The 23,365-nt window shown below is 43.6% G+C and overlaps 1 protein-coding gene across 3 annotated transcripts in view; it reads right to left on the bottom strand.

The window, feature by feature from the left end:
- LOC145721607 (uncharacterized) overlaps positions 1–23,365 on the bottom strand; it is a 129,837-nt gene that overhangs the window by 20,463 nt on the left and 86,009 nt on the right. For all 3 annotated transcript variants that reach the window (XM_081820339.1, XM_081820349.1, XM_081820330.1), the window contains exons 4-6: positions 7,882–8,031; positions 1,028–1,112; positions 174–371 (exon numbers count right to left, since the gene is read on the bottom strand). In XM_081820339.1, the coding sequence (XP_081676465.1) occupies positions 313–371; positions 1,028–1,112; positions 7,882–8,031 (294 nt within the window). In that variant the 3' untranslated portion in view covers positions 174–312. The remainder of the gene's footprint in view (positions 1–173; positions 372–1,027; positions 1,113–7,881; positions 8,032–23,365) is intronic.

Here is a 23,365-nt window from a genome sequence, read left to right as displayed (position 1 = left end):
TTTATGGAAAGGGAGCATCAAATGTGGCTGGGGTGCAGCAGAGTTCAGTGCAATTAACTTGCACCAAGCCCTCAAATAGGCTATAATACTGATTTTGTAATTAAACAATTGAGCAGGGATTGGAGAGAACCAAACAGAATTACACCAGTAGCAAGCATTTCTCAAGCACCTACCTTATCCCATGAGCAGTGGTAGAGACTTTTACTGTTAGCTTATGCACAGCGACTCTATGAAAGGGCGTCTCATTAGCTCCGTTTTAAGGACGATGAAATACAGCGAGGTAAAGTAACTTGTCTGCCGTCATATGGCAACTTAGATGCAGACCTCAAGGCAAATCCCAGCATGCCTCATGCCAAAGTTCCATGGTGCAGCTGTTCAGACAACACGTAGGGTTTTAAAGACAGAGAAGAAGACAGCGATGCTCTGAGGAAGGCTACTCCAGCCAGGAGTATGTGGAAACAGAATTGAATGGCATCTGTCCTGGTATTGGTTTAAATGGATTAAGAATGAATGTGAACAGAACTGTGTACGATGCTAGACCAACCACCTGGGTCCACACCTAAAAGAGTGAGGGAGTCATTCATCCTGGAAGATAAGGAGACATGCTTCCTGGAATTAGCTCTTCTGCCAACGAGAGACACACCTGCAGTGGGTCCTCTAGCATCATGTTCCAGTTGTCTTGGGAAGAGTTTGCACAAGCCTCCTGGCTGTGCCCTTACCCAATGGTGGAATTTGGGAAGACTGGACAGAGTATTGCTAATCCATTTCCCTTTGAGTAGCCCATACAAAAGGCCCCCTTGGCTGTCAATTTCAAGTTTGAAGGATGGTCACGTGATCAGGTAAGATACAGATGTGAAAATGGTTTAGCAGACCCTTAGTATTCTCAGATGTAATATTTAATAATAATAATGATATGAACACAGTGCCAGACACTATCCTAAGCAATATTTTTCATGTGATAACTCGTTTAACCTCTGAGGGCTATTATCTCCATCTTACAGACAAAGTAGCAGAGAAGTAAACTTACCTAGATCAGACACCTGCCGGGTGGCAAAGCTTGAATTTGAAGTATGACAGGAAGGCTTCACAATTTTCAGGGTCCAGGAGTCACTCTGCAGATACACAGTATAAAGTCATGTGTCATCCTTCAGAAGCATGCAATGAAATTCACTTGCTCTGAGGGGCTTTGTGCAAGAAGCAAGACACTTAGCTAGTGACTGAGCCCAACTCATTGAGCAGTATCTGAATCTTAGAAAAGTTCTGCTGTTTTCTAGTTAACCTAATGTGGACCTTTTAGGGAAAAATTATATGCCATCGTAAATGTAATAACTATGATGCTTTTGATTACAAGGAACAAAAATACCAACTAATAGTTTTAAAAATAAAGGCAATTAATTTTCTCATAAAATAAGAAGTCTGGGGATAGTGGTTCAAAGATCCTCAGCATGTTGGTGATATCTCCCTTCATGGTCCCAAGATAGCTGCAGCTGTTCCAAGCATCACATCTTCACACCCCAGCATTCCAACAAGAAGAGGAGATGGGGCAAAAAAAAAAAAAAATTTCCTCCTCTTATGCAGGAAAATTATTTCCTAGAAGTTCCCCCACTTCTTCCTATCACATTTCATTGTCAGAACTGTGTCAAGTATCAACTCCTAGACCAGTGTTTCTGAAGCTCAGCCTTACCGACATTTTGTGCCAGATAATTCTCTTTTGTGAGGGGCTCTCCTGGGCATTGAAGGATGCTTATCAGCATCTCTGACCTCTGCCCACCAAATGCCAATAACATATTTCCAGGTATGACAACATGAAAATGTCTACAGAAACTGTCAATGTCCTATGGGTGTGTGTGTGTGTGTGTGTGTGTGTGTAGGTAAAACTGATGGGGTTGAGAACCATTGCCCTAGACGAATGACTGGCAAAGAGAAATGGGCTAGTCCTGGCTGGCTTAGACCAATCATGGATCATCTCCCTAGGCTGTGCACACTGCTGCCTGAAAAAAATTCTATTTCAAGAGAGAAGTGGCCATGGGTTTAGCAATCATTCCCCATGTTGCTTTTTTGTTGTTAAAAAAATGTTCTTATTGGAAGTCCAAAGGGAGAATTGAGAAGGAGATTTTCTCTCTTCCTGCATCCAAGAAAGCATTCGTGGGGCAGGTCATAGAAATGGAGTTCCAGTGATATCTAATCTGTAGTTTTGGTGACCACAGGAAAACAATCAGGAGTCAGGGCAGCTGGTCTTCTTTTTATTCAGAAAATCTACACCAAACTGCCTTTCTATGGAGGCATTCCTCTCTTTTCTTCTTGCCCCACCTCCCTTTTAAAAAAAGACAAACCTGTATTTGCCCACAGATATTTGGTAAACAAGGACTCTGGGTGGAAAATTCCTGTATTTGTTCCTCAGGAACATGCCTTGGGTCTTTAAAAATACACACTGGTTAAAGTATCATTGGCCATTTTGTCCTAATGTGAGAACAGCGCCCCCATTATAAATATGATTATTGGAGGGTGCAAGTTTTAAGGACAACAACCAACTTGTACTGAGCACTTGTTATGTTCTGGGTGATCTGGTCAACGGCTGGACGTGGATGAAGGCTGCACGGCAGGTGTCAGGGCCCCGTGTCCCAGAAGAACAGCCACAGAAGCCCAGTGACGTGCCCAAATTGCACAGCCAGTAAGGGAAGGGGCTAAGCTCTGCACTCAGAGAGCTAGATCCATCCCCCTTTCTTGTTTTCAAATCACTTTCAAAAATGAAAAGTAGAGGGACGCCTGAGGTGGCTCAGTTGGTTAAGCATCTGCCTTCGGCTCAGGTCATGATCTCAGGGTTCTGGGGTCGAGTCCCCCATTGGGCTCCTTGCTCTGCAGGGAGTCTGTTTTTCCCTCTACCTCTGCCGCTCCCCACACTTGTGCTCTCTCTCTCTGTCAAATAAATAAATAAAATCTTAAAAAAAAAAAAAAAAGAAGAGTAGAGTTGTAGCAAGCCAAAGTAAGAACAAAAGAAAATCTATCTTCTTGCATTCTTACGGCTGAAGGATAGTGAAAAAAAATTTTTTTTTTTTTTTTACAAAGCAGTAAACAAGTGTCTCCCTTCCCTAAGATATACGGTGTGTACTTTTTAATTAGCGTTTTCCTAAGTGAGAGCCTTAAAAACATAACATTCATCCCAATGTTTCCATATTTAGAGCAACCTTTCAGATTGTTTCTGCTTTTTAAATTTTTTTCTTATTAAAAATGTTTACAAAAACGTAGAGAATGACTTTGATGAAAACCATGATCTGAAGAACAGTTCTTTAAAACCCAGAGAAGTCACACTTGCACCCGCTTTAGCCCAAGCACTGTTTTCTAGCTGAAATTTCTGAATCTTCCACATACAACTGAAAGTTTAAAAATAGATGGTGTGAGGTTGAAATGACCTTGGGCAGCCAACTTGACAGAATTTACTAATGGTTTTCAAACAAACTGAAAAGCTTAGGGTGGTTTTGTTTGGGGGTGTGTGTGTGTAAAATGGATTTTTTTCATTTCATCTCATTTCACTTCATTTTTTTCATCAACCCTTAGCAATAGGAATGAAAGAATATTGAAAAGTCTCAAATGGAACCCGACTTTCCAGGATCAATATGAAATTACTTACATTAAGGGCTACAGACACCGATGAAGGTTGAAAACCAATTATAATAAAACAAAGTTCTGTTTATTTAATCCCCCCAAAACCCTGGGGGCATAAAAACTTCAGGACTTGATTAATTTTCTTTTACTCGGATACTTTATAATGATTCAGCAAACAAAGTTATAAATACTTCAGTACTGAGTAACATTAAATTGGGAGCAGATTTGAAGCTCTTCCCCAAAGCCAGCTTGCCTCGGACGAGGCAGCACTATCAAGATTCGCTTCAGTGGAAAAGTTTATCCTGAACTGATTGGAGCAGAGAAAACAAAATCTGATACATATATTTTTAAACTCCTACTCCTTGCCAAGGGCTCAGCGCATTCTCTGCCTCCCCCACTGCAATTAAAAAAAAGATCTTTTTCAAAATATTTAATTTGAAAACACAGTTAATCAGATTTGGTAGAACTAAAAAAAGAGCAACCTTAAGGTGAGTGCATACATGTATAGAGCCAATTCTCACTATCTGTTGGGTTCTCTAAAGTCACAACACTCTGAATTAGCAAACAGCAAACTTCTGAAGGGAAATACAGGCTTATGTTCCTGTGAGGCTTGGCCATAACATTTTGTTAAGCAGTCAACACATAACTTTGTTTTATGTGTATTTCTGTTTTTTTTTAAATTTATTTTAAATTATTTATTTTAATTATTTATTTTTATTTATTTATTTCAATTAATTATTCTAATTAATTATTTTAATTTATTTTTAAATTTTTATTTATTTATTTATTTATTTGACAGACAGAGAGAGACAGCAAGAGAGGGAACACAAGCAGGGGGAGTGGGAGAGGGAGAAGCAGGCTTTCCGCCGAGCAGGGAGCCCGATGCAAGGCTCGATCCCAGTACCCTGGGATCATGACCTGAGCCGAAGGCAGACGCTTAACTGACTGAGCCACCCAGGCGTCCCAACTGTGTTTTAACTTTGAATTAGTCACCAACATTTACAAATGGGGAGACTAGTACCTAGGGATCTAGATTTGTTGTCTCTTAAACAATGGGGACATCTAGCAACGCTAGTTCTGTATTCTCCTACGGTAACAACTGGCTGAAGTATTGACTAGACTCTTTGGATGACTCAGGAGCACTCCGATTTGCTACACTGTCCACCATCCTCTCTTGTCTCCCGGCCAATGCACCGATTCACATCACCTGCCTGGTCTTGGCATTCGTGTACATAAACCCAGGCCTGCTTCTTTGGTGCTACATCCCTGACCCTCCATGACCTGGCTTCTCCTAGCCTTGTCCCCATCCCATTCTGAATTTTATGCCCTGGCAATAGGAGATGATGGGAAGTTCCCAGAGGAGGACAGCGTGCCTTGTCTTCCTTGGAATGCCCTTGACCTTTTCTTCATTTCTGCAAAGCCATACTAACGCTTCAAGTCCCAGTTCAGATATCACCTCTGCCAGGAGGCCTTCCCTGAGGCTTAGGGGTGGATAAGGATCTCTTTACATCCCCTCGTTGCTTGTGCCATCTCTAATCTATGCTACTGAGATGATCTGCTCCCCAATTCAGAAGCCCTCTCACCTGCCCACATTCACTTGTGAGCCTTAGCACCTTTATGAGCGGGTGTTGTAAAAAGTCAAAGACCCTGAGCCCCAGTGTGTTCCATGGAGAAGGCCCTGGGATCCCAGACTGGGGAACTTCCTTGGAGTCTACATTCCCCTTCTGCAGCCTTTCTCTCTTTTCTCCACATGTCTATTCCAAGAGCTCTAGCTGTGAAGAAAATGGCCACTAGTTTGGTCTTATTGGATACTCTGGGCTTTCGATAGGAGATATTTAACAATTAAGTCTTTCTGGCTTCTTGCCTCTGTACTCCGGGGTGAGGTCAAGGTGGGAGAGTGGATGAGTCACTGAGTCACCCGAGGGCCTTGGGGCTGTGCAGGTCTGAGGAGACCACACCCCTGGAAAGGGGCTCCTGGCAATTTGGGGGGAGGGAGTCAACTCATTCAGAGAAGCCAGCCAAAGGCTAGGACGGATTAATAACTATTTTTGCTCATTGTGGCTGTTAATAACCGCCAGTTATTTAGATATGAAGTAATTAATCACCAGTACTAAGTAGAGGTACTCAGTGAGGAATTAAATCCCTTGCCCCAAGGCCATCCTTGGAATGAGGGCAGGGAGCGCAGTAGTCTAATTTAGAGACTGCTCTATTTCGGGCCAACTCTAGGAAACTCTGGATGATAGGATCTGTAGAGGATGTTATTAATTACATTGCACAACATCCTCAGAGGGCTTCAAAGGAGAAGCTGATAGATACCTATGTAATCAGGAAGAGTACAGTTTTTCCCTGGACAATTCGAGTTATGCAGCTGATCCCACTTCCCTTTTTGTGTGTGTTGCTGGAAAGCTCAGAGCCAAACTGGTGAGTTGCCTGTTTGAGCGTTTACGGATTCATTTTTGGATAGAAGCCTCATTCTTAGCTCCCTGCTCTTACTTTCCTTTCTTTTGGTCTACCTACTTAAGAAAGACAAAACAAAACAAAACAAAAACAAAAACAAACAAATGAACAGAATTTCTTATACTGTCCTTTTGCAAAAGTAATATAAATTCATTTTTAGAAAATGTAGAAAACACAGGAGACAAACACAAAATTGGTAAAAATCACTTAGTCACACCTGGAGAGAACTACATTCATGTTCTGGTGTATTTTCTTCTTCCCCCAGCCTCCATTGGTATACACATGTCTTTTACAAAATGAAATCAATACCATATATAGTATTTTAGAACCGTCCTCTGCAATACCACTTCTTACCTTATATTATGCACATCTTTGGTCTTGTAGGTGTCCCATAATTTATTCAACCAATATAGGATTGTTGAATTTTGCCCTCTTGCTAAAACTTTTTTTCCCTTTTTATAAAAAAAGATTTTAGTAAACACTCGAAGAGCTGAATCTTTATGCATATATATTGATCTTTCAGTTAAAATTCTCAGAAGTTCTCATTGGCTTCTAATTTATGTTATCTTGCTTTATTTAATATATCCTGTTGAACACCCTTACTTTCTGGAACACACTGAGTTAATTAAAGAAAGCAGACTTGCCTAATCTCCTGTACTCTGCTCAGCAGAACCTTCCATCCATCAACTGGGATTTATAGCGCACATGCCTTTACATTCAGTTTTCTCTGAGGACTCTGGATCCAAAGAATAAGAGATGTTCTCTGCCCTCAGGGGGTTTATATTCTAAGAGAAAGGGATGAGCTATAGAAATGTACACCAAGTTACCAAGGTTGGGGAAGAGTTTCTAGCAACTATGACGTAAAGTATCTGAAAGGTGCCAAAGACAACAATTCATGAGGTCCTGTGGGGACGTTCAGCTGATATTTACTGTGCCAATACTGTGTGTCAACGCTGGGGGCGCAGTAGGGATTAAGACACAATCTGCCCTCAAGGAGCTCAAGGTCTACAGAGGGTGGATAGTGAAGGAGGAGGGGTCTCGGAGTACTTAGATAACTGCAAAACAACACGGGCAAGGATCTTCTGGGAGCTTGGAGGCCAGTGTCTTAAAGAAGAGGGGACCAAAATAGGCTTCCAACAGTTTAGGCAAAAGAATGAAGAGAACACCAAAAAAAAAAAAAGGGGGAAATGTTTGAGTAACAAATTAAATCTTTTGCAGAGAGAAGTGGACTCAAATCTTTTGACTTTGCTCCCCACTTGAATGCATTTAAAATTTTGAACCAGTATAGACATGGGAAAATAAAAGTTCCATGCATCAGTTCTTTCTTTAACACATGGAAAATACTCCTTTACTTTCCACTTTAATTCAGTAAAAAAAAGAGTAGAGTTGCAATCCACTAAATTGTCGTTATGACCCACTCAGGGCAGATTGACGTTAGAGACGCAAACTGAAGGTGGGTTGCGTGCTTGACAAAGCAAAAATTAAATGGGGTAGCGGCTCTGGCTCAGAGTCTCTGGAGCAGGTCAGCTGGGTCAGGATAAGGGCTCTTGAAAAGCCCCTCTTAATGTGCAAATGAAGAGCCTAAATAGACTTCCATTGTCTTGGAAAAAGGAATAAAGAACACCTTTTTGTTCTTTTGAGTGGTTTACCAAAAGCTGCTTCTCTCCTTTATTCTGTAATTACATACATTCTCTCCTGTGCCTGGAGAGAACTGGCCAGTTTTGTGTAAATGGCTCTCAATCTCTTTTAGAGAGATCTAGTATGTTCTGGATGGCCCCTACCAATGGTGGGACAGGACAACGGAGTCCCTAAAATAGTTACCTCGAGGACAATCATCTTTAAGTTCAACTCAAAGTGTTGAAAATCCACGGAGGTGGGTTGGTTTTGGCATAGTGGTTGGTTGATGTCCCTTGGATCCCGCCATCTTAGCACAGTGGTCGTGCTTTGGTCAAAAATGGCTGATTGTGAGCCCGTTAATGGAAAAAAAACTGTTAACATTAAAGCCCAACACAAGGGTTCAGTGCACCTCAGCAGGCGCATGGACCAGTTAGGACAACCCAGTTATCAACGGCCAACCACCAGTCGCGGTGCGGAACCAGCCCTCAACAGCGCCCCCGTGTGTTCCTGAGAAGCAATGGCAGTGGTAAACTGATCCCCATGGAGTTGCGGTGGCCCGTGGAAGAGGAGTTAACTCTTTCTCTACTCAGTAAATTCTAGAGTTCTGGGTGTATGTGGGGAGACGTTTTAAAAGAATGATACAGAACATTCTGCTATTAAAACAGAGATTAACTTCCAAAAAAAAGGGGCCAGATTTGAATCCTGAGTTTGTAGAGCATTTGGCACCATGCTACCCTAGGCCCATCTTACGGAGCCCATATTCTGAAGTACTTCACCCGTGGGGCTGTAGGGAAAGGTGAGCCTTTCCTAGTACATGGGCAACAAAGCTGCCAAGGTAGTTTAGGATCAGACTGAGGTGGGCCTGAATTCTAGAATCAGATGCCAGTGCTTTATCTAGTAGACAATAAGGAGGCATGGGAGGTTCTGAGCAAGGGAATCCTAACCACACATTTATTATTATTATTATTATTATTATTATTATTATTATTTTGCTGGGGAAGCAATCTGGTAGCTTTGTGTGTCAGTCCCTGGGCTATGTACACTCTTCTGTGCATCTATCATTTCATCCTTCCAATAGCCCCATGAGGCAGGAGTATAATCAGCACTCCCCCCACCCCCACCATGTTTTACAACCTTTAATTCAAATATGAAATTTCAATATAAGCCATTTTCAGGGCTTGGGGGCTTGTTCTTTTAAAAATAAGAATGGAGGAATGCAACGAAATGATCTTCCCATTTTTTCCTCAAAAAATTTCCAAGAAAGGATGGCTCATGGGACCATGAAAGCTCCAGTTAGTCATACCCACTTTCTTCCCCTCCCAATTATCTTGCATCCTTTCTGTAATCCTCACACACATTCCTGAATGAAGATTTATAGCTCATCTTTGCTTACATAACCATTTAAAAATACTCAGCATCAGCTTGCTTCTTATAATGCCAAATGAATCAAATCAGGAAACTACTTCGATATGCATGTCTAGTGATAGAACTGAACTCAAACTCAGGCAGCCCAGCTCTGGAACCCACGCCTTTAGCCATGAGCACAGTGTTTCCCAAACTCATCTGGACTGAGCTGCAGAGTCAGAAATATGAATTACATCATGACCCGGGACACACACTAGGAAACAATATTTCACTGTGTCATGTACACTGATTCCCTCCCCCCCTTCTATTCTCTTCTATGCTCTTCTATTTCATTCCTTGAAAGTTTTTAGTTATGGCTCACAAAATTGATTTTACATCCCACCAATGATGGGGTTACAACCCATAGTCTGAAAAACAGTGCATGAGAACATACTATTTTGTAAAGAAAAAGGCAACCGATGTGACCCAGGAAGTGTATAGGACAGGGCAGATTGTATTTATGCCCCTAATTGTGGGGAGTAGGCAAGAAGGGCTATGGTCAGGCATTTGGAAGAGAGAGAGAGAGAGAGAGGAGACAACTGTTAGGGGTCCAATCACCCTTGACGACTTCCATGGAGGAGGAAGACATAGTTCTAAGCCTTGAGAATAAATGGAATTTAGTGAAGAAAGTCAGGGAAGGACATATCTACAGAACAACAGTCTCCAGGCTGTGAGGGATTAAAGTCAGAACTACTCAATCTCAGAATTATCATTTGTAAAATGGGGATAATAACTGTCCTTACCTGAACAGGTTACTCTGGAGCCGGAAGGAAATAATGCATGGTTGCTTCTTCATTAGAGATCAAATGAGAACCATGTAAATAATTTAAAATGTTCTAGTAGCCATATTAAAAAAGGTGAAATTAATTTTAATATTTTGTTCAACCAATACATACAAAATAATATTGTTTCAATATGCAATCATAAAAAATTATTAATGGGATATTTTACTTTTTTTCATACTAAATCTTTGAAATCCGGTGTATAATTTTTTTAAAAAGATTTTATTTATTTATTTGTCAGAGAGAGAAGCAGACTCCCCGCTGAGCAGGGGGCCCAATGCGGGGCTTGCTCCCAGGACCCTGGGATTGACAGAGCCCCCTAGGCACTCCCGGTGTGTAATATTTATGCTTGCAGCACATCTCAGTTTTGATTGGCCACATTTCAGGTGTGGAATTGCCACATGCGGCTAATGGCTGCCCTAGTGGACAGTGTGGACCTAGCACATAAAAAGGGTTTCAGAAATATTATTATTGATATAATTATCACCATTGTTATTCAATGGTGAGTGACAGGATCAAGGACTTTTTTGTAGAGGATGGTTGTGCAGAGTTGAGCAGAGGAACAGCCTATTTCCCTACCTTCCAGGACACTTGCTTGCTGGAATTTCAGTGCAGCTAAGGCCTCCAGCCAGTTAAACCCATGGTTCTAGAGTGTAGCCAACAGGGGCCCTTGGCATGATGGGCAGACTGTGTGAGGCTCCGTGTTTATAATACAGCCATGTTTGTACTTTTTGTTTCTGGTATGAATTAATTATTTACTTATGATACTTAATAAAAACCAGACATCACCTCATTGGTGTTTAAACAAAAACAGTACTATTCATTTTATTCATTCTGCTGGGGTCATCTGCTGTGAGGTTCACAGGGTGGTGGGTGGGGGTTGGGCAGGCAGCCTATGCGGCCTTGTGCCAAATGGTCCTTGGGCCCCAGAGTATTAGCTTCTCATTCAGGTGGGTCTCTGGTGGCCACTACTGAAGGGAGGATAATGGAGTGGGGTTGTGGAACGGGGGCCCTAGCTGGGGCAAGGGAGCAAGAACGCCAGTTGGTGTGTGCACCCAAGAAAGCTGATGCTAGTACGTGGCTCAGGGTGAGGGTTTGAAGGGTGCTAAGCTCTTTACGAGCAGGATCCCATCTATTCCTTCCAACTCCACAGTGAGGTACCCGTTTCACAGAGGAGAAAGCTACAGTTCCGAGAAATCGGACAACTTGCCCAGTTCCATGGCGGTTAAGCCCGTCTCTTTGCAAGGGTGCCTGACTAAAGATTGTGCTCTTTCCCACTTTGTGATGCTGCAACTTCCTTTCCAGACCTTTCTCACCACAGCCACATTCCCCCTGACATGGTTTTCTCATGATTTGGTGGCTGCATTAAGTCTGGTATGAAGTCTGGTCCAATGCCTTTCTCCTTGGTGAATGGAAACCATTTTCTTTTTTTTTTTTTTTTTAAAGATTTTATTTATTTATTTGAGAGAGAGAGAATGAGAGACAGAGAGCATGAGAGGGAGGAGGGTCAGAGGGAGAAGCAGACTCCCCGCCGAGCAGGGAGCCCGATGCGGGACTCGATCCTGTGACTCCAGGATCATGACCTGAGCCGAAGGCAGTCGCCTAACCAACTGAGCCACCCAGGCGCCCCTGGAAACCATTTTCATACGTGATGTGAACAGGTGTGAGTGTGCTGGTGGATCCAGGTGTCCCAGCTCTCAGGGCGAGTGGGTTGGAGGTTAGGTTCCAGCCCCATCCCCCTCATTCTGCCCAGGGCCAGCGGCCTCTCAGGTGTGAGGAGCATGAGGGTAAGCACTGTTCTATTCTATTTTAGGATGTGGGCGTCATATCACTCCCTGTGCCCCAGCCACACTCTGCTCCCTTTGTTTTCTTGAATTTGCCAAGCTCATCCTTGTCTTGGGATCTCTAAGCTAGCTCTCTCCCCCCGCCCCTGACCCTGCTGAGAACATCCCCTCCTCTTCCTCAGTTGCCTTGCCTGACCACCCCGGAGAGCTAGTTCTCTACCACTGCACTCTCTTTAGTTCTGGCCATTTATCCCATTCTTATTTGTTGGTTTACCTGCTGACTGACCACCTCCACCATAGAAGGTAAACTCTGTAAGAGCAGAGAACATGTCAGCTTAGCTCATCCATGAACTCCCCATGTTTAGCACAATGTCTGGCCTCAAAGAGACTCTCAGTAGATATTTCTTGCACGGAGGAAGAAATCATAATGGAAATGCTTCAAAATTCATGCACAACCTGTGAACTTGGGTAAACTCCTTCCTCCCTGGGTCTCAGTTATCACATCTGTGAAATGGCCTCCAGATGACCTCTGAGCTTTCTTCCAGCTCTGAAATTCCACAGCTCTCTGATCTGACACTGGAAACTGCTGAGTCCCACCCCATTCAGTTATTTTGCTTTTATCACTCGAGCACTTCCTTAGAAAAGGGGGTGGGGATCACTGTTCTTGTAAGACCTTAATTCCTTTGGGCAATTTTCCAATTCTTATAATTGTGTTAGAAACCGGCAAAGTTAACTGAGTTATTGATTCTGGAGTTTCGAGTCTCTGCTGGTGAGACCGAACCCACTAGCTGGCAGCTTGGTATTCTTTTTTTTCTTTTCTTTCTTCCTTTTTTTTTTTTCCCTTCTTCCTCTTCTTCTCCCTTTTTTTTTGTAATGTTGTGAGATTACAGGCTAGTCCCTGAATCAACAATTCTTTCACTCTATAATAAAGTTGTATTTTCAAATTTTGCTTTTGACTTTAATTGCAGCCAGGCATGAAACAAGAGAAGGAGGGTGCCGTTCCAGATGAGTGCACATTCAAAATCATTCAAACTCTACTTGGAAGAGGAGAGGAAAATTAATAATGAGAACAAACAGGCCTTTGGAACCAGGCTCCCCTTCCTCCCTTCTTTGTAAAATGGAATCCTTCCCCTGACAGAGTAAATGGAAAAAACACCAGAGCAAACAAACTTAGCACAATTGGTTCTTTTGGTCTACGCAGACCCAAATAACATGCAGACTGAACTATGTATGTGATAGAACCAGATAATTCAACGCTCATCCATTCATTCTTTCGTCCGACGAATATTCATTGACCCCCTCCTCTGTGCCAGATGTTGGGTTGAGTTTGGGGATAAAACAGTGAATAAACCAGCTAAAACTTCTATCCTAATATAATACCACTGCTCATGCTAATAGCACTTGTTGTTCGTACTTACTATGTGTAAGTATAAGTGCTTTTCATGAAATTTCTCATTTAGTCCTCATAATACCTTTAGGAAGCAGGGGCTGTCATGAGTCCCATTTTAGAGATGAGGGAACTGAGGCACGGGGGCATGAAATGAGTGGTTCAGGATCACAGAGCTGGGGAAGTGGAGAAGCGCGGTTGGCTCTGGGGGCTGTGTTCCTGAGCAATGATGTTGAGAGTCCCATAGAGCCAGCAGGTGGGTAAATGGGTGATTCCAAGGTGGTTTGAGAAGTGATAAAATAGCCAACACACATGGAGACTGGGCTGTCTAAAGAGGCTGAAGAAGGGTTTGTGCAAGACAGGTTGTCTAGGCTGGGATCTGAAGGGTGAGAAAGAATAGCCAGGTAAAGATCGTGGGGCATCTGGAAGAGATAAACATATTCCAGAAGAGAGAGAAGTGGAAGAGTGGGACAGTGGAAGAAGGGAGGTGAGCCTCGCAGCGTTGACAGGAGGCCAGATCACGAAAGGTCTGGAAGGCCAGGCTAGGACCTTCATGTCCTGGCAGCAGTGGGAAGGTCCTAAAGGAGCAGGGTCAAAGTCACATCTGGGAAAGGTTGTGTCTAACTGCTCTGGGCACAGAGTGGTTGGGAGGGTTGGAGACAAATCAGTTCCAGGGAGAGCTGAGGGTGGTCTGTCATGAAGCCGGGGACCATGATGAAAAAGAGTAGGGTACTGGTTTGAGAGCGTTAAGGATGTAGAAATTACAGGATTTGGTGGTAATTCAAATCTCTATACTTCAAATCAGGCAGGAGACTTAAATGAACAACTTTGGTTGCCTGCAATAACTGATAATTCTCCCCTTCACTCATGCTATAGAGACAGGGTTATATGAGAAAACCAGGGAGCCCTTTACCCTGTGAGGTCATCTTTTCTCAAAGAGCCACACAAAGTTGACATGAAGAACATACCTGCATCCATATAAGGAGCAGTCTTTACCATTGTTCTTTATACTATTTTTTAAAAAAGCTTTTATTTATTTGAGAGAGAGAGAGTGAGAGAGAGCATGAGCTGGGGGAGAAGCAGATGGAGAGGTAGGGGCAGACTCCCCCGAGTAGGGAGCCCGATGCAGGACTCTATCCCAGGACCCTGGGATCACAACCTGAGCCAAAGGCAGATGCTCAACCGACTGAGCCACCCAGGTGCCCCATCTTTATACTATTTTTAAAGTCCCTCATATGAGTTCCCCTGCTTATTTATTTATTTATTTATGTATTTTTTGAAAGAGAGAGAGAGAGAACTGGGGAGGAGGGCAGAGGGAGAGAAAGAATCTTAAGCAGGCTCCACGCTGAGCATGGAGACCAAACAACATGGGGCTCGATCTCCTGACCCTGAGATCATGACCTCAGCCGAATCAAGAGTCAGATACTTAACCAACTGAGCCACCCAGGTGCCCCTCCCTCTGCTAATTTACAACTAGGATCTAATGATTTTCCTTTTAACTGGTGGTTGAAAGTGATTTGGTCCACCATGTTTTGCTTTTGCCTTGGCTATCAACAAGTTCAGGGTGAATTTTTATTTTATTTTATTTTTGTATTTTTAAAAAGATTTTATTTATTTATTTGTCAGAGAGAGAGAGAGAGCACAAACAGGGGGAGCGGCAGGTAGAAGGAGAAGCAGGGTCCCCCACTGAGCAAGGAGCCTGATGCAGGACTCGATCCCAGGACCCTGAGCCGAAGGCAGACGCTTAACCAACTGAGCCACCTAGGTGTCCCTGGGGTGAATTTTTATACTCCTGATAAATATGTTAGTCTAGGGGCTTGACCTATATGTTTCCTCTTCTTTAATTTATATCGTTTTATACACATCTTCTTTCTAGTCATAAGTGGCCTCCAATATTGTTTGGAAGAAGTGGTGTATAATAAATATGAACCGCCTGAGAGTGAGGTGGCCAGATCTAGCTCCTATGCTGACTCCTTTCTCACCATTCATGGATGCTGGGTTCCCCCATCGGACTCACTCTTTTGTGTTAGGACATCATCTTCACAAGACCCTGGAGAAGCACACATATATTGTTTTGGAGGGTGACTTTCCTGCACTTATTCACAAGGCAGAAGAGAATTATTCTTTTGAATGCAAGTGTCTGCCACTTCGCAGGGGGGCAGGACTTGAAAGGGATGGGAACTAGGGTGGGGGAGTCTTGGTGGAGATTTGGAGAGCCCCAGATCAAACCTCAGGGGGAGGCCTTGGAAGCACTGTCCCCAAAGAGGACAAGAGTCATTGGCAGGAGAGGCGGAAGGCCACCAATGTGGTCAGAGGAAAGTGGGCTAGAGTATGCCTTGTTCATTCAGCCTCGTTTTCCACCATTGTGTTGACACAAGCCAACTAAGCCACACTTTCCACTGCCTTGGACAGCAAATGCAAAATACGGTAGTCACCTCTTATCTGTGGGAGATATGTTCTAAGTGCCCCAGGGGATGCCCCACACCCTATATATACTAAGTGTTTTCCTATACATATACACCTGTGATAAAAGTTTAATATGTAAATTAGGCACAGTAAGAGATTAACAATAATAACCAATAATAAAACGGAAAAATTAAAACAATGTACTGTAATAAAAGTTACGTGGATGTGGTCTTTCTCTCTCAAAATACTGTACTGTACTCACCCTTCTTGTGATGACCTGAGTTGATGGAATGTCCTTGTGATGAGATGAAGTGAGGGGAATGACAGGCATTGTGATGTAGCGTTTAGGCTGCTACTGAGCTTCTTATGATTTGTCAGAAGGAGGATCGTCTGCTTCCAGACCGAGGCTCACCATGGGGAACTGAAGCCGTGGAAAGCAAAGCCACAGATAAGGGAGGCTACTGTACCATGATGAGGTACCTGCCCATGTGGAATGATGCTTAGGAGGCTTGGAAAGAGGTTCCTGCTTTCTCTTGTCCAAGTATCTTTATCACGTGTCATTCAATGTATCAAATCGTGGCCATTTCAGCAAGTCTCGGCCAAAATGTGAATACCCCTGAGAAGTGTCATGCAACAAGGATGAAATCATGGAAACACAGGCCTTTGAGCTGGAAGGGGTCTGGGTGATAACTGACAGCAGCCCTCATGTATGTGAGAGCTGGTGAAACTTAATCACAGGGAGGTCAAACTAACCGGACCAAAGACACTAAGTCACTTAGCGGCAAAACCTGGATTAGAACTCAGACCTCTGGCTTCTAGTAGAAGCTCTTTCCATGACACATGATTAGAAGCCAGTCTACATCCAATTCTTTTCTAAAGTAACAGCCCAATAGAAGGGAACAACGTCCAGGAGAAGCAGGTTTTGATATGAAGAGATAAGAGAGACCAATGGTAATTACACGGACCTGCTTATGGAGTTCTGAACCCTTTTTGTGAACACACGTTTGTCTGTAGAGAATTGTTCTTTGTCTACCCTGCATAATCCCGGTGGGTCCATCTGTAAAAGAGCCTAAAGCCGCCCCCTCCCCATCCCTCCATATAGGAGAGGGCACGTGACTAAGTCTGACCCATCAGAGTTCTCCGTGCCTGTTCTGTAGATACTGGTAGAAGCAAGGGGCAACTTCCAGATCCAACCAGAGTCCCTCCATGAAATGGGATGTATGGAAGTCTCACTTCCTCTGTACAGACTATTTGGCCTGGAACTGCAAGGGGCCATCTTTCTCATGGCATTTGAAAGACACTGCCTGAGTATGAATCCAACACTGAAGAAAGCAAAGCCCAAAACGAAAGATAATGAGCAAGAATGAGAGGAAGGTGGGGAGAGGAGGAGAGGAGGAAGGAGAAACAGATTGAGAGAGAGATTAAGAGATTGAGACAGAGAATACAAGAGCAAGCAAGCATCTGGAAGAAATAATCTGAGTAACTGGATCCAGCCACGCCTGAAGCCAGATGCACTCCAGAACTTTACAGTTTATGAGAGCCAGTAAGTCTGTTTTATTCTTTATTCCGGTTCAAACTAGTTTCAGTTGAGGTTCTCCTATTTAACTGTACAGATCCTGTTTATAATGTAAGCTTTTTTATATAAATTATCCCACTTGATTTTCTCAACCACCCTATGAGATAGATATTATTAGGAACGCCATTTTATACATGGGCGGGTCAAAGCTCAGAGATGTCAAGTCACTGGCCTGAGGTTATAGAGCTTTATGAAAGCCGCCTGGATTCCTCTTTATCAGATCCTTTACTTTTTATCTGCTAAGCCCTTGTTGTTCAAGGGTTTAGGTTGGGAGGTCTGGAGGCCGGCTTTGTCCTTTTGCGGTGTGGTGAGGAGCTAGCTGTGTTTTCTGCAAACTGCTCTTCCTCACCTGGTGTGTTCACGCATCACTAGCTGCTGCGAGAATGTTAACGAGCTAAGATAACTACACTGGCCACATGCATCTGGGCATGGTCCACTCCGCAGTCAGAGGCGGGCTCGTCTCCAGCTTCGTGTGGGTGGCTGTACCAGCCGCCCAGGTCGCCGCCTCCTCCTCTGGTACCACAGCAAGCCTTAGTGGGTAGCACCACCGAGAGCTGTTCCACTTTGAGGCCAGCATGTGGTGCAGCCGGAAGCCTGTGGTCAGCATGTGGCAACTCAAATAATACACTTCACCAGTGCGGAGGAAACAGTTCGCCAGAACTTTCTACCTCCCGTCTGCTGGACAAGATGGCCGAGGTTGGGATTTGAGCCATGCCTCCGAGTTTCCCAATACATACGCCCTGGGGAACCGTGTGAAAAGACAGGTGGGTTGTGCAAAGGAGAGCTCCTATAAACACAAGCTTAGAAGGCCTGGTTGTGCCTGTCTGGTTTATTTCCCCCAGCCCAGGGGGCTGGATGAGGACAGACACATTCTTCTCCTTCTGAGGCTTCTAGCCATTCCCTCAGAGAACACACCAAGTCCTGCACCTCCCCAGTGAAGACACCCAGCCATCTGGGGTGTGACGGGGTTTTTTCTTGGATCAGTTCCTTGGATAACTTGGTGCGTCCACCTTAGCTTTTCTTCCGTGTTCCTGGAGAAGGCGCGTTCCTGTGAGCCATATGGTCTAGCACCACAGGAAGAAAAGTCTGGGAGTTACCGTTCCTCCGGCTTGCGAGCACATTTCACGAAACTCTGATGTCTTCTTCCTGAATGCATTTGAGCTTTACTCCTCTGATTCTTTCTCTCCCATCTGGTTTCTATCTGACCCAAGCAGCTGTTTTTCCCATTTAAAATAACACACTTACCTCTTTCTTCTTTATGTGCTATGTTTTCAGTTTTGAAATGCTTTTTCATATGGATTGAAACAGATTGTTTTTTCTTCCTCTTCAAGAAAAGAAGTACCTGTATTTTGACTTGGTTATGTGCAAATTCTTTAAGCAGACCCACAGAACAATTGCAATGAAGGCCTTTGCTCTCTTGGCCAGGATACCATTCTGCATATCCACAGTCACCGTGCTCTGTGCTCAGGAAGACTTAAAGCCATGACTAATATTAGCAAAGCACAGTATATATAACATGGCCAGTCGGGGATTATAAATATTTATAAAGACCATAGGAACCTCTCTCATAATGCAAAGAGAAGTGCTCAATAAGAGTTAAGCAGTATGTGTTGGATGTTTTTGGAAAATGATGAATAGATGACCTTTTTTCCAAATGACAAAATGCTCCTCCCTCAAACCTCTTGAATTTTAAAGATAGCTGGGAAAGCAAAGCCTTGGAATTTTCTCTACTGATTGAAGACTGGGGCGGAACACTTTGCCATCAGCGATGGAAGAATTTATTCCCATTTTAAGTAATGTTTACACTATCCAGCCACACCATAGGGAAAGGAATACAGGGAGAATTTGAGAAAGAGTAAGGCTCCATATTCAAGACGGTGGCTATTTAAATGAGAGACAAGGCGCTGGGGTCAAAAGGAAAATCAAATCCTGACTCTGCTCTCTCCCAGCTAGGTGATCTTTGTGTTCCTAGATTTCCCTTCTTTCTCAGGGTCTTTGCACATGCCCTTCCCTGCATGTGCTCTTCCCCCGTTTTGCATGGTGGTGCCTTCAGCTCTCTGCTTCAATGTCACCTCCTCAGACAGGCCTTCTGTGACCACCCCATCAGTGCAGGCCCAGTCATTTGCCTCTTTTGTTTCCTTCCTTCACTGCATGGAGCATCAGCTCTTCACGTCTTTGTTTCCTTGCTTTGTGTTGGTCTTATTCTCTGCAAATCTTCATAATGGCAGGCGTTGTGGTCTTCTTTTCTTGTTAACCAACCCCCCGCCCCCACAAAAAAACCCAATAGACTTAATTTTTTTTTGAGCAGCTTTGGGTTTGCAGAAAAAGAAGTGGAAAGTACAGAGACTTCCCACATACCCTATCATGTCCCCCCACCTCCCGAAATTCCTGTTATTCACATCTTTCATTAGCATGGCATATTTGTTGCAATTGGTGAGCCAATGTTGATACATTATTAACTGAAGTTTATAGCTTACATTAGGATTCACTCTTGGTGTTGTATATTCTGTGGGTTTTGTGAAAGGTTTAATGACATGTATCCATCATTTTAAGATCCTACAGAGAACAGTTTCACTGTCTTAAGAATCCCCTGTGCTCCACCTGTTCATCCCTCCCTCCCTTCAACACCTGGCAACTACTGATCTCTTTACTGTCTCCACACGTTTGCCTTTTGCAAAATGTCATATAGTGGGAATCATACAATATGTAACCTTTTCAGGTTGGCTTCTTTCACTTAGCAATTCTTTCCCGGCCTCATTTTCTATCCCCTGTTTTCCAGCATCCCCGAGGTAGGAAGTACCCAGGGAATATTTATGGGACGAACAAATACACGAGCCTCAAGTTGTCCTAATTTGTAAAATGGTCTACTTTATAGAGTTGTGAGGATTCACAGAGGTAACCCATGGGCAGGTTTGCTAAGCGTATGGCCGCTGGTAAGCCCCCAAAAGTGGTGGTTGCCGCTTTTCATATTCTGGTGGCGTACCAGGTCCTAGTGATGCTGGTGTGCCTTCGGGGAATGGGGAGGGGCTGAGAGTGTGTTTATGAGACTTAGGGTTTTTTCAGAGCTCTGGCAGGTGGCACTACAATTTCTCCATCAGCCTCTCTCTCTCTCCAGAGAGCTGCCCCTTAAAATTACAGAGCCTTTGGGAAGTCTTGGTGAGCTCCTGTGAGGATGTCTCTGGTCAGAGTTTTCAGTGCGAAGTATTTCCACGATTTGCAATTCTTTTGAGAGATGCTTCTTCTCAAAGTGGCTCTGGGGCTCTGTATGTGAACTGTCCTTATTTTTTTTTCTCCTACATGCTGTTTAGCAACCCTTGCTTCTCTTGAAGTATTTGTATTTATTTATTTTAGAGAGAGAAAGAGAGAACGAGCATGAGCAGGGCAGGCAGCAGAGGGAGAGGTAGAAGCAGGCTTCCTGCTGAGCAGGGAGCCCGATATGGGGCTCAATCCCAGGGCCCTGGGATCATGACCTGAGCCGAAGGCAGACACCCAACCGACTGAGCCACCCAGGTGCCCCAACCCTTGCTTTTCTTGAAGGAAACCTTCACCTAGTGTTTCCAGCTCCACTTCCTTTCGCCACGAGGCGGAAATTCTGATGGCTTCCCCAGCGGGAACTTGAGGAGACTGGCCTGCATGTGCGAAGCCTCTGTATTCTGAAACTCTTCAGTCTTCTGAAAATTTCAGGTTGCTGAAACAACTTCTGAAATGGGAAATGTGCAAAGCATTTCACAAGAGCTTCTATTCCTGGGTTGTTTAAAATGCTTTAAGAAGGAGCGCCTGGGTGGCTCAGTCGGTTAAGTTTCTGCCTTCCGCTCAGGTCATGATCCCAGGGTCCTAGGATCGAGTCCCGCATAGTGGGACTCGGTGGGGAGCCTGCTTCTCCCTCTGCCCGCCACTCCCCCTGCTTGTGCTCTCTCTCTCTCTGACAAATAAATAAATAAAATCTTAAAAAAAATGCTTTAAGAAATGCAACATTTCTGTGGCCCTTTTAGGCTCAGATAGAAGTTGTGTCTTCAGTTCCAATGGTTTGCCTCCCTAATGCCATACATCTGGATACCGGGAAGGGCCAAGTGACTTTCACATGAATGCTCTGGCATTTTCTGGACTATCAGAATCAATGTTTTCTAAAAATAATGTGCAACTTTTTAGATTTTTAAAATGGCTGTTGCATAATTGGTTTCAAAACTGTGAAAGCCTTGGGGTGTCTGGGTGGCTCAGCTGGCTAAGCGTCCAACTCTTGATTTTGGCTCACGTCATGATCTCAGGGTTGTGAGATCGAGCTCCACGTCCAGGCCCGAGTCCAGTCCCGCATTGGGCTGGGTGTGGAGCCTGATAAAGATTCTCTCTTGCTCCTCCCCCACACCCCCACTCTCTATCTCTTTCTTAAAAAAAAAAAAAAATCCCTCTTTTTGCGCTGGAAAGAAGAAAGTGTAACATCCAAATTAAAAGGATGTGAAATTTTAAAACAAATTTCCTTCATGGAATAATCTCATAATATTTATAGGCTATTAGTTTCAACAACATAAAATTCCAGTTGAGTTTTGCAACAATAGACATAAATGGGGCCTCTTCTTGGGACTCGGCTTGCTTGAAAGTCAGATGAAACCCGAAGGGGACACCAGTTGGCTATGAGTTAGAGTAGGGGTTGTCCAACACGATTGCGTGTGGGGATCACTGGGGCGCTGGGTGCTCATTAAAAATGCTGATGCCACCCTTCCCCAAGATTCCGACTTAATTGCCTGGGGTATGAGATGAAGTCCCAAAGTCTTTCTGCGTATTTGAACCAGAAATTTAGTGAATTAGTGTTGTTTAAACTTATATTTACAGAGCACTGTTCTAAGTGCTTTGCATGTATCCACTTAGTTAATTCTCACAACACCCCCAGGAAGTGGGTGTCTCTATTATCCTCATTTCACGGAGGAAGAAAGTGTTGCGAAGAGGTAACGCAGCTCACCCACGTTCACAGTTGGCGAAAGCAGAGCTGGGGTTCTAGTTGGACTGCCAGAGTCCAGGCTTTTAGCCACTTTGTTACACTGCCTCTCATGGGTCATCTTTGTACCTACTTTGAATCTGGGTGATAGATTTTTCTTTACTTTTTGCTTGAATGAAAATTTACATCGATCTGTGCAGGTAGTTCAGCCATGTTGAATAGAGTGATCTGTTGATTCTATCCAGATGATCAGGCATACAGACATAGGACCACTTAAAAAGAAACGGACATAGCGGTTTGGATGGTTCATAGTAACTGTCGACGAGGATGTAGACAGACTGGAACCCTGGTGCATTGCTGGTGGGAATGTGGAAAGGTGCAGCCAGTGTGGAATACTGTTTGGCAGTGTCTCAAAAAGTTCAACATAGAATTGCTACATGACCCAGCAGTTCCACTCCTAGGTATATATCCAAAAGAACTGATAGCAGGGATTCAAGCAGGTTCCTATATATTCACAGCAACATCACTTACACTAGCTAATAGGAAAAATTCAAATAACTACCGATGGATGAACAGAGAAACTAAATGTGGTACAGCCACACAATGGAATATTATTCACCCACAAAGGAAAAGGAAATTTGGACACACGCTACAACATGGATGAACCTTGAGAACATAAACCAGACACAGAAGGACAAATGTATGATACCACTTACACAGGCATACCTTGGAGACATTGCAGGTTTGGCTCCAGACCACCACAATAAAGTAAATATTGCAATAAAGTGAGTCAAATAAACTGTTTGGTTTCCCATTGCACATAAAAGTTACGTTTACATTGTGCCGTAGTCTATTAAGTGTGCAATAGCATTATGTCTAAAAAACAATGTACATGCCTTAATTAAAAATACTTTGTTGCCGTATGTCAACTATTCTTCAATAATAAAAAATGCTTCATTGCTAAAAAATGCTAACCATCATGTGAACTTTCAGCAATTTATAATCTTTTTGCTGGTGGAGAGTTTTGCCGCGATGTTGATGGAGCTGACTGATCAGTGGTGGTGGCTGAAGGTTGGGGCAGCTGTGGCAGTTTCTTAAAATAAGACAACAGTGAAGTTTGTCACATCGATTGACTCTTCCTTTCATGAACGATTTCTCTGTAGCATGCAAATACTGTTGGATAGCATTTTGCCCACAGTAGAATTTCTTTCAAAATTGGGGTCAGTCCTCTCAAACCCTGCTATTGCTTTACCAACTAAGTTGATGTAATATTCTAAACCCTTGGCTGTCATCAATCTTCACAGCATCTTCACCAGGAGTAGATTCTATCTCAAGAAACCACTTTCTGTGCTCATCCATAAGAGGCACCTCCTCATCCACTCAAGTGTTCTCATGAGATTGTAGCAATTCAGTCCCATC

The sequence above is a fragment of the Leptonychotes weddellii genome, chromosome 1 (assembly GCF_054177405.1).
Source record: "Leptonychotes weddellii isolate Sample4059 chromosome 1, ASM5417740v2, whole genome shotgun sequence".
In the NCBI taxonomy this organism is placed as follows: Eukaryota; Metazoa; Chordata; class Mammalia; order Carnivora; family Phocidae; genus Leptonychotes; species Leptonychotes weddellii.
Note: the sequence above shows the minus strand (reverse complement) of the source record. Positions and strands in the feature narration are given on the sequence as shown.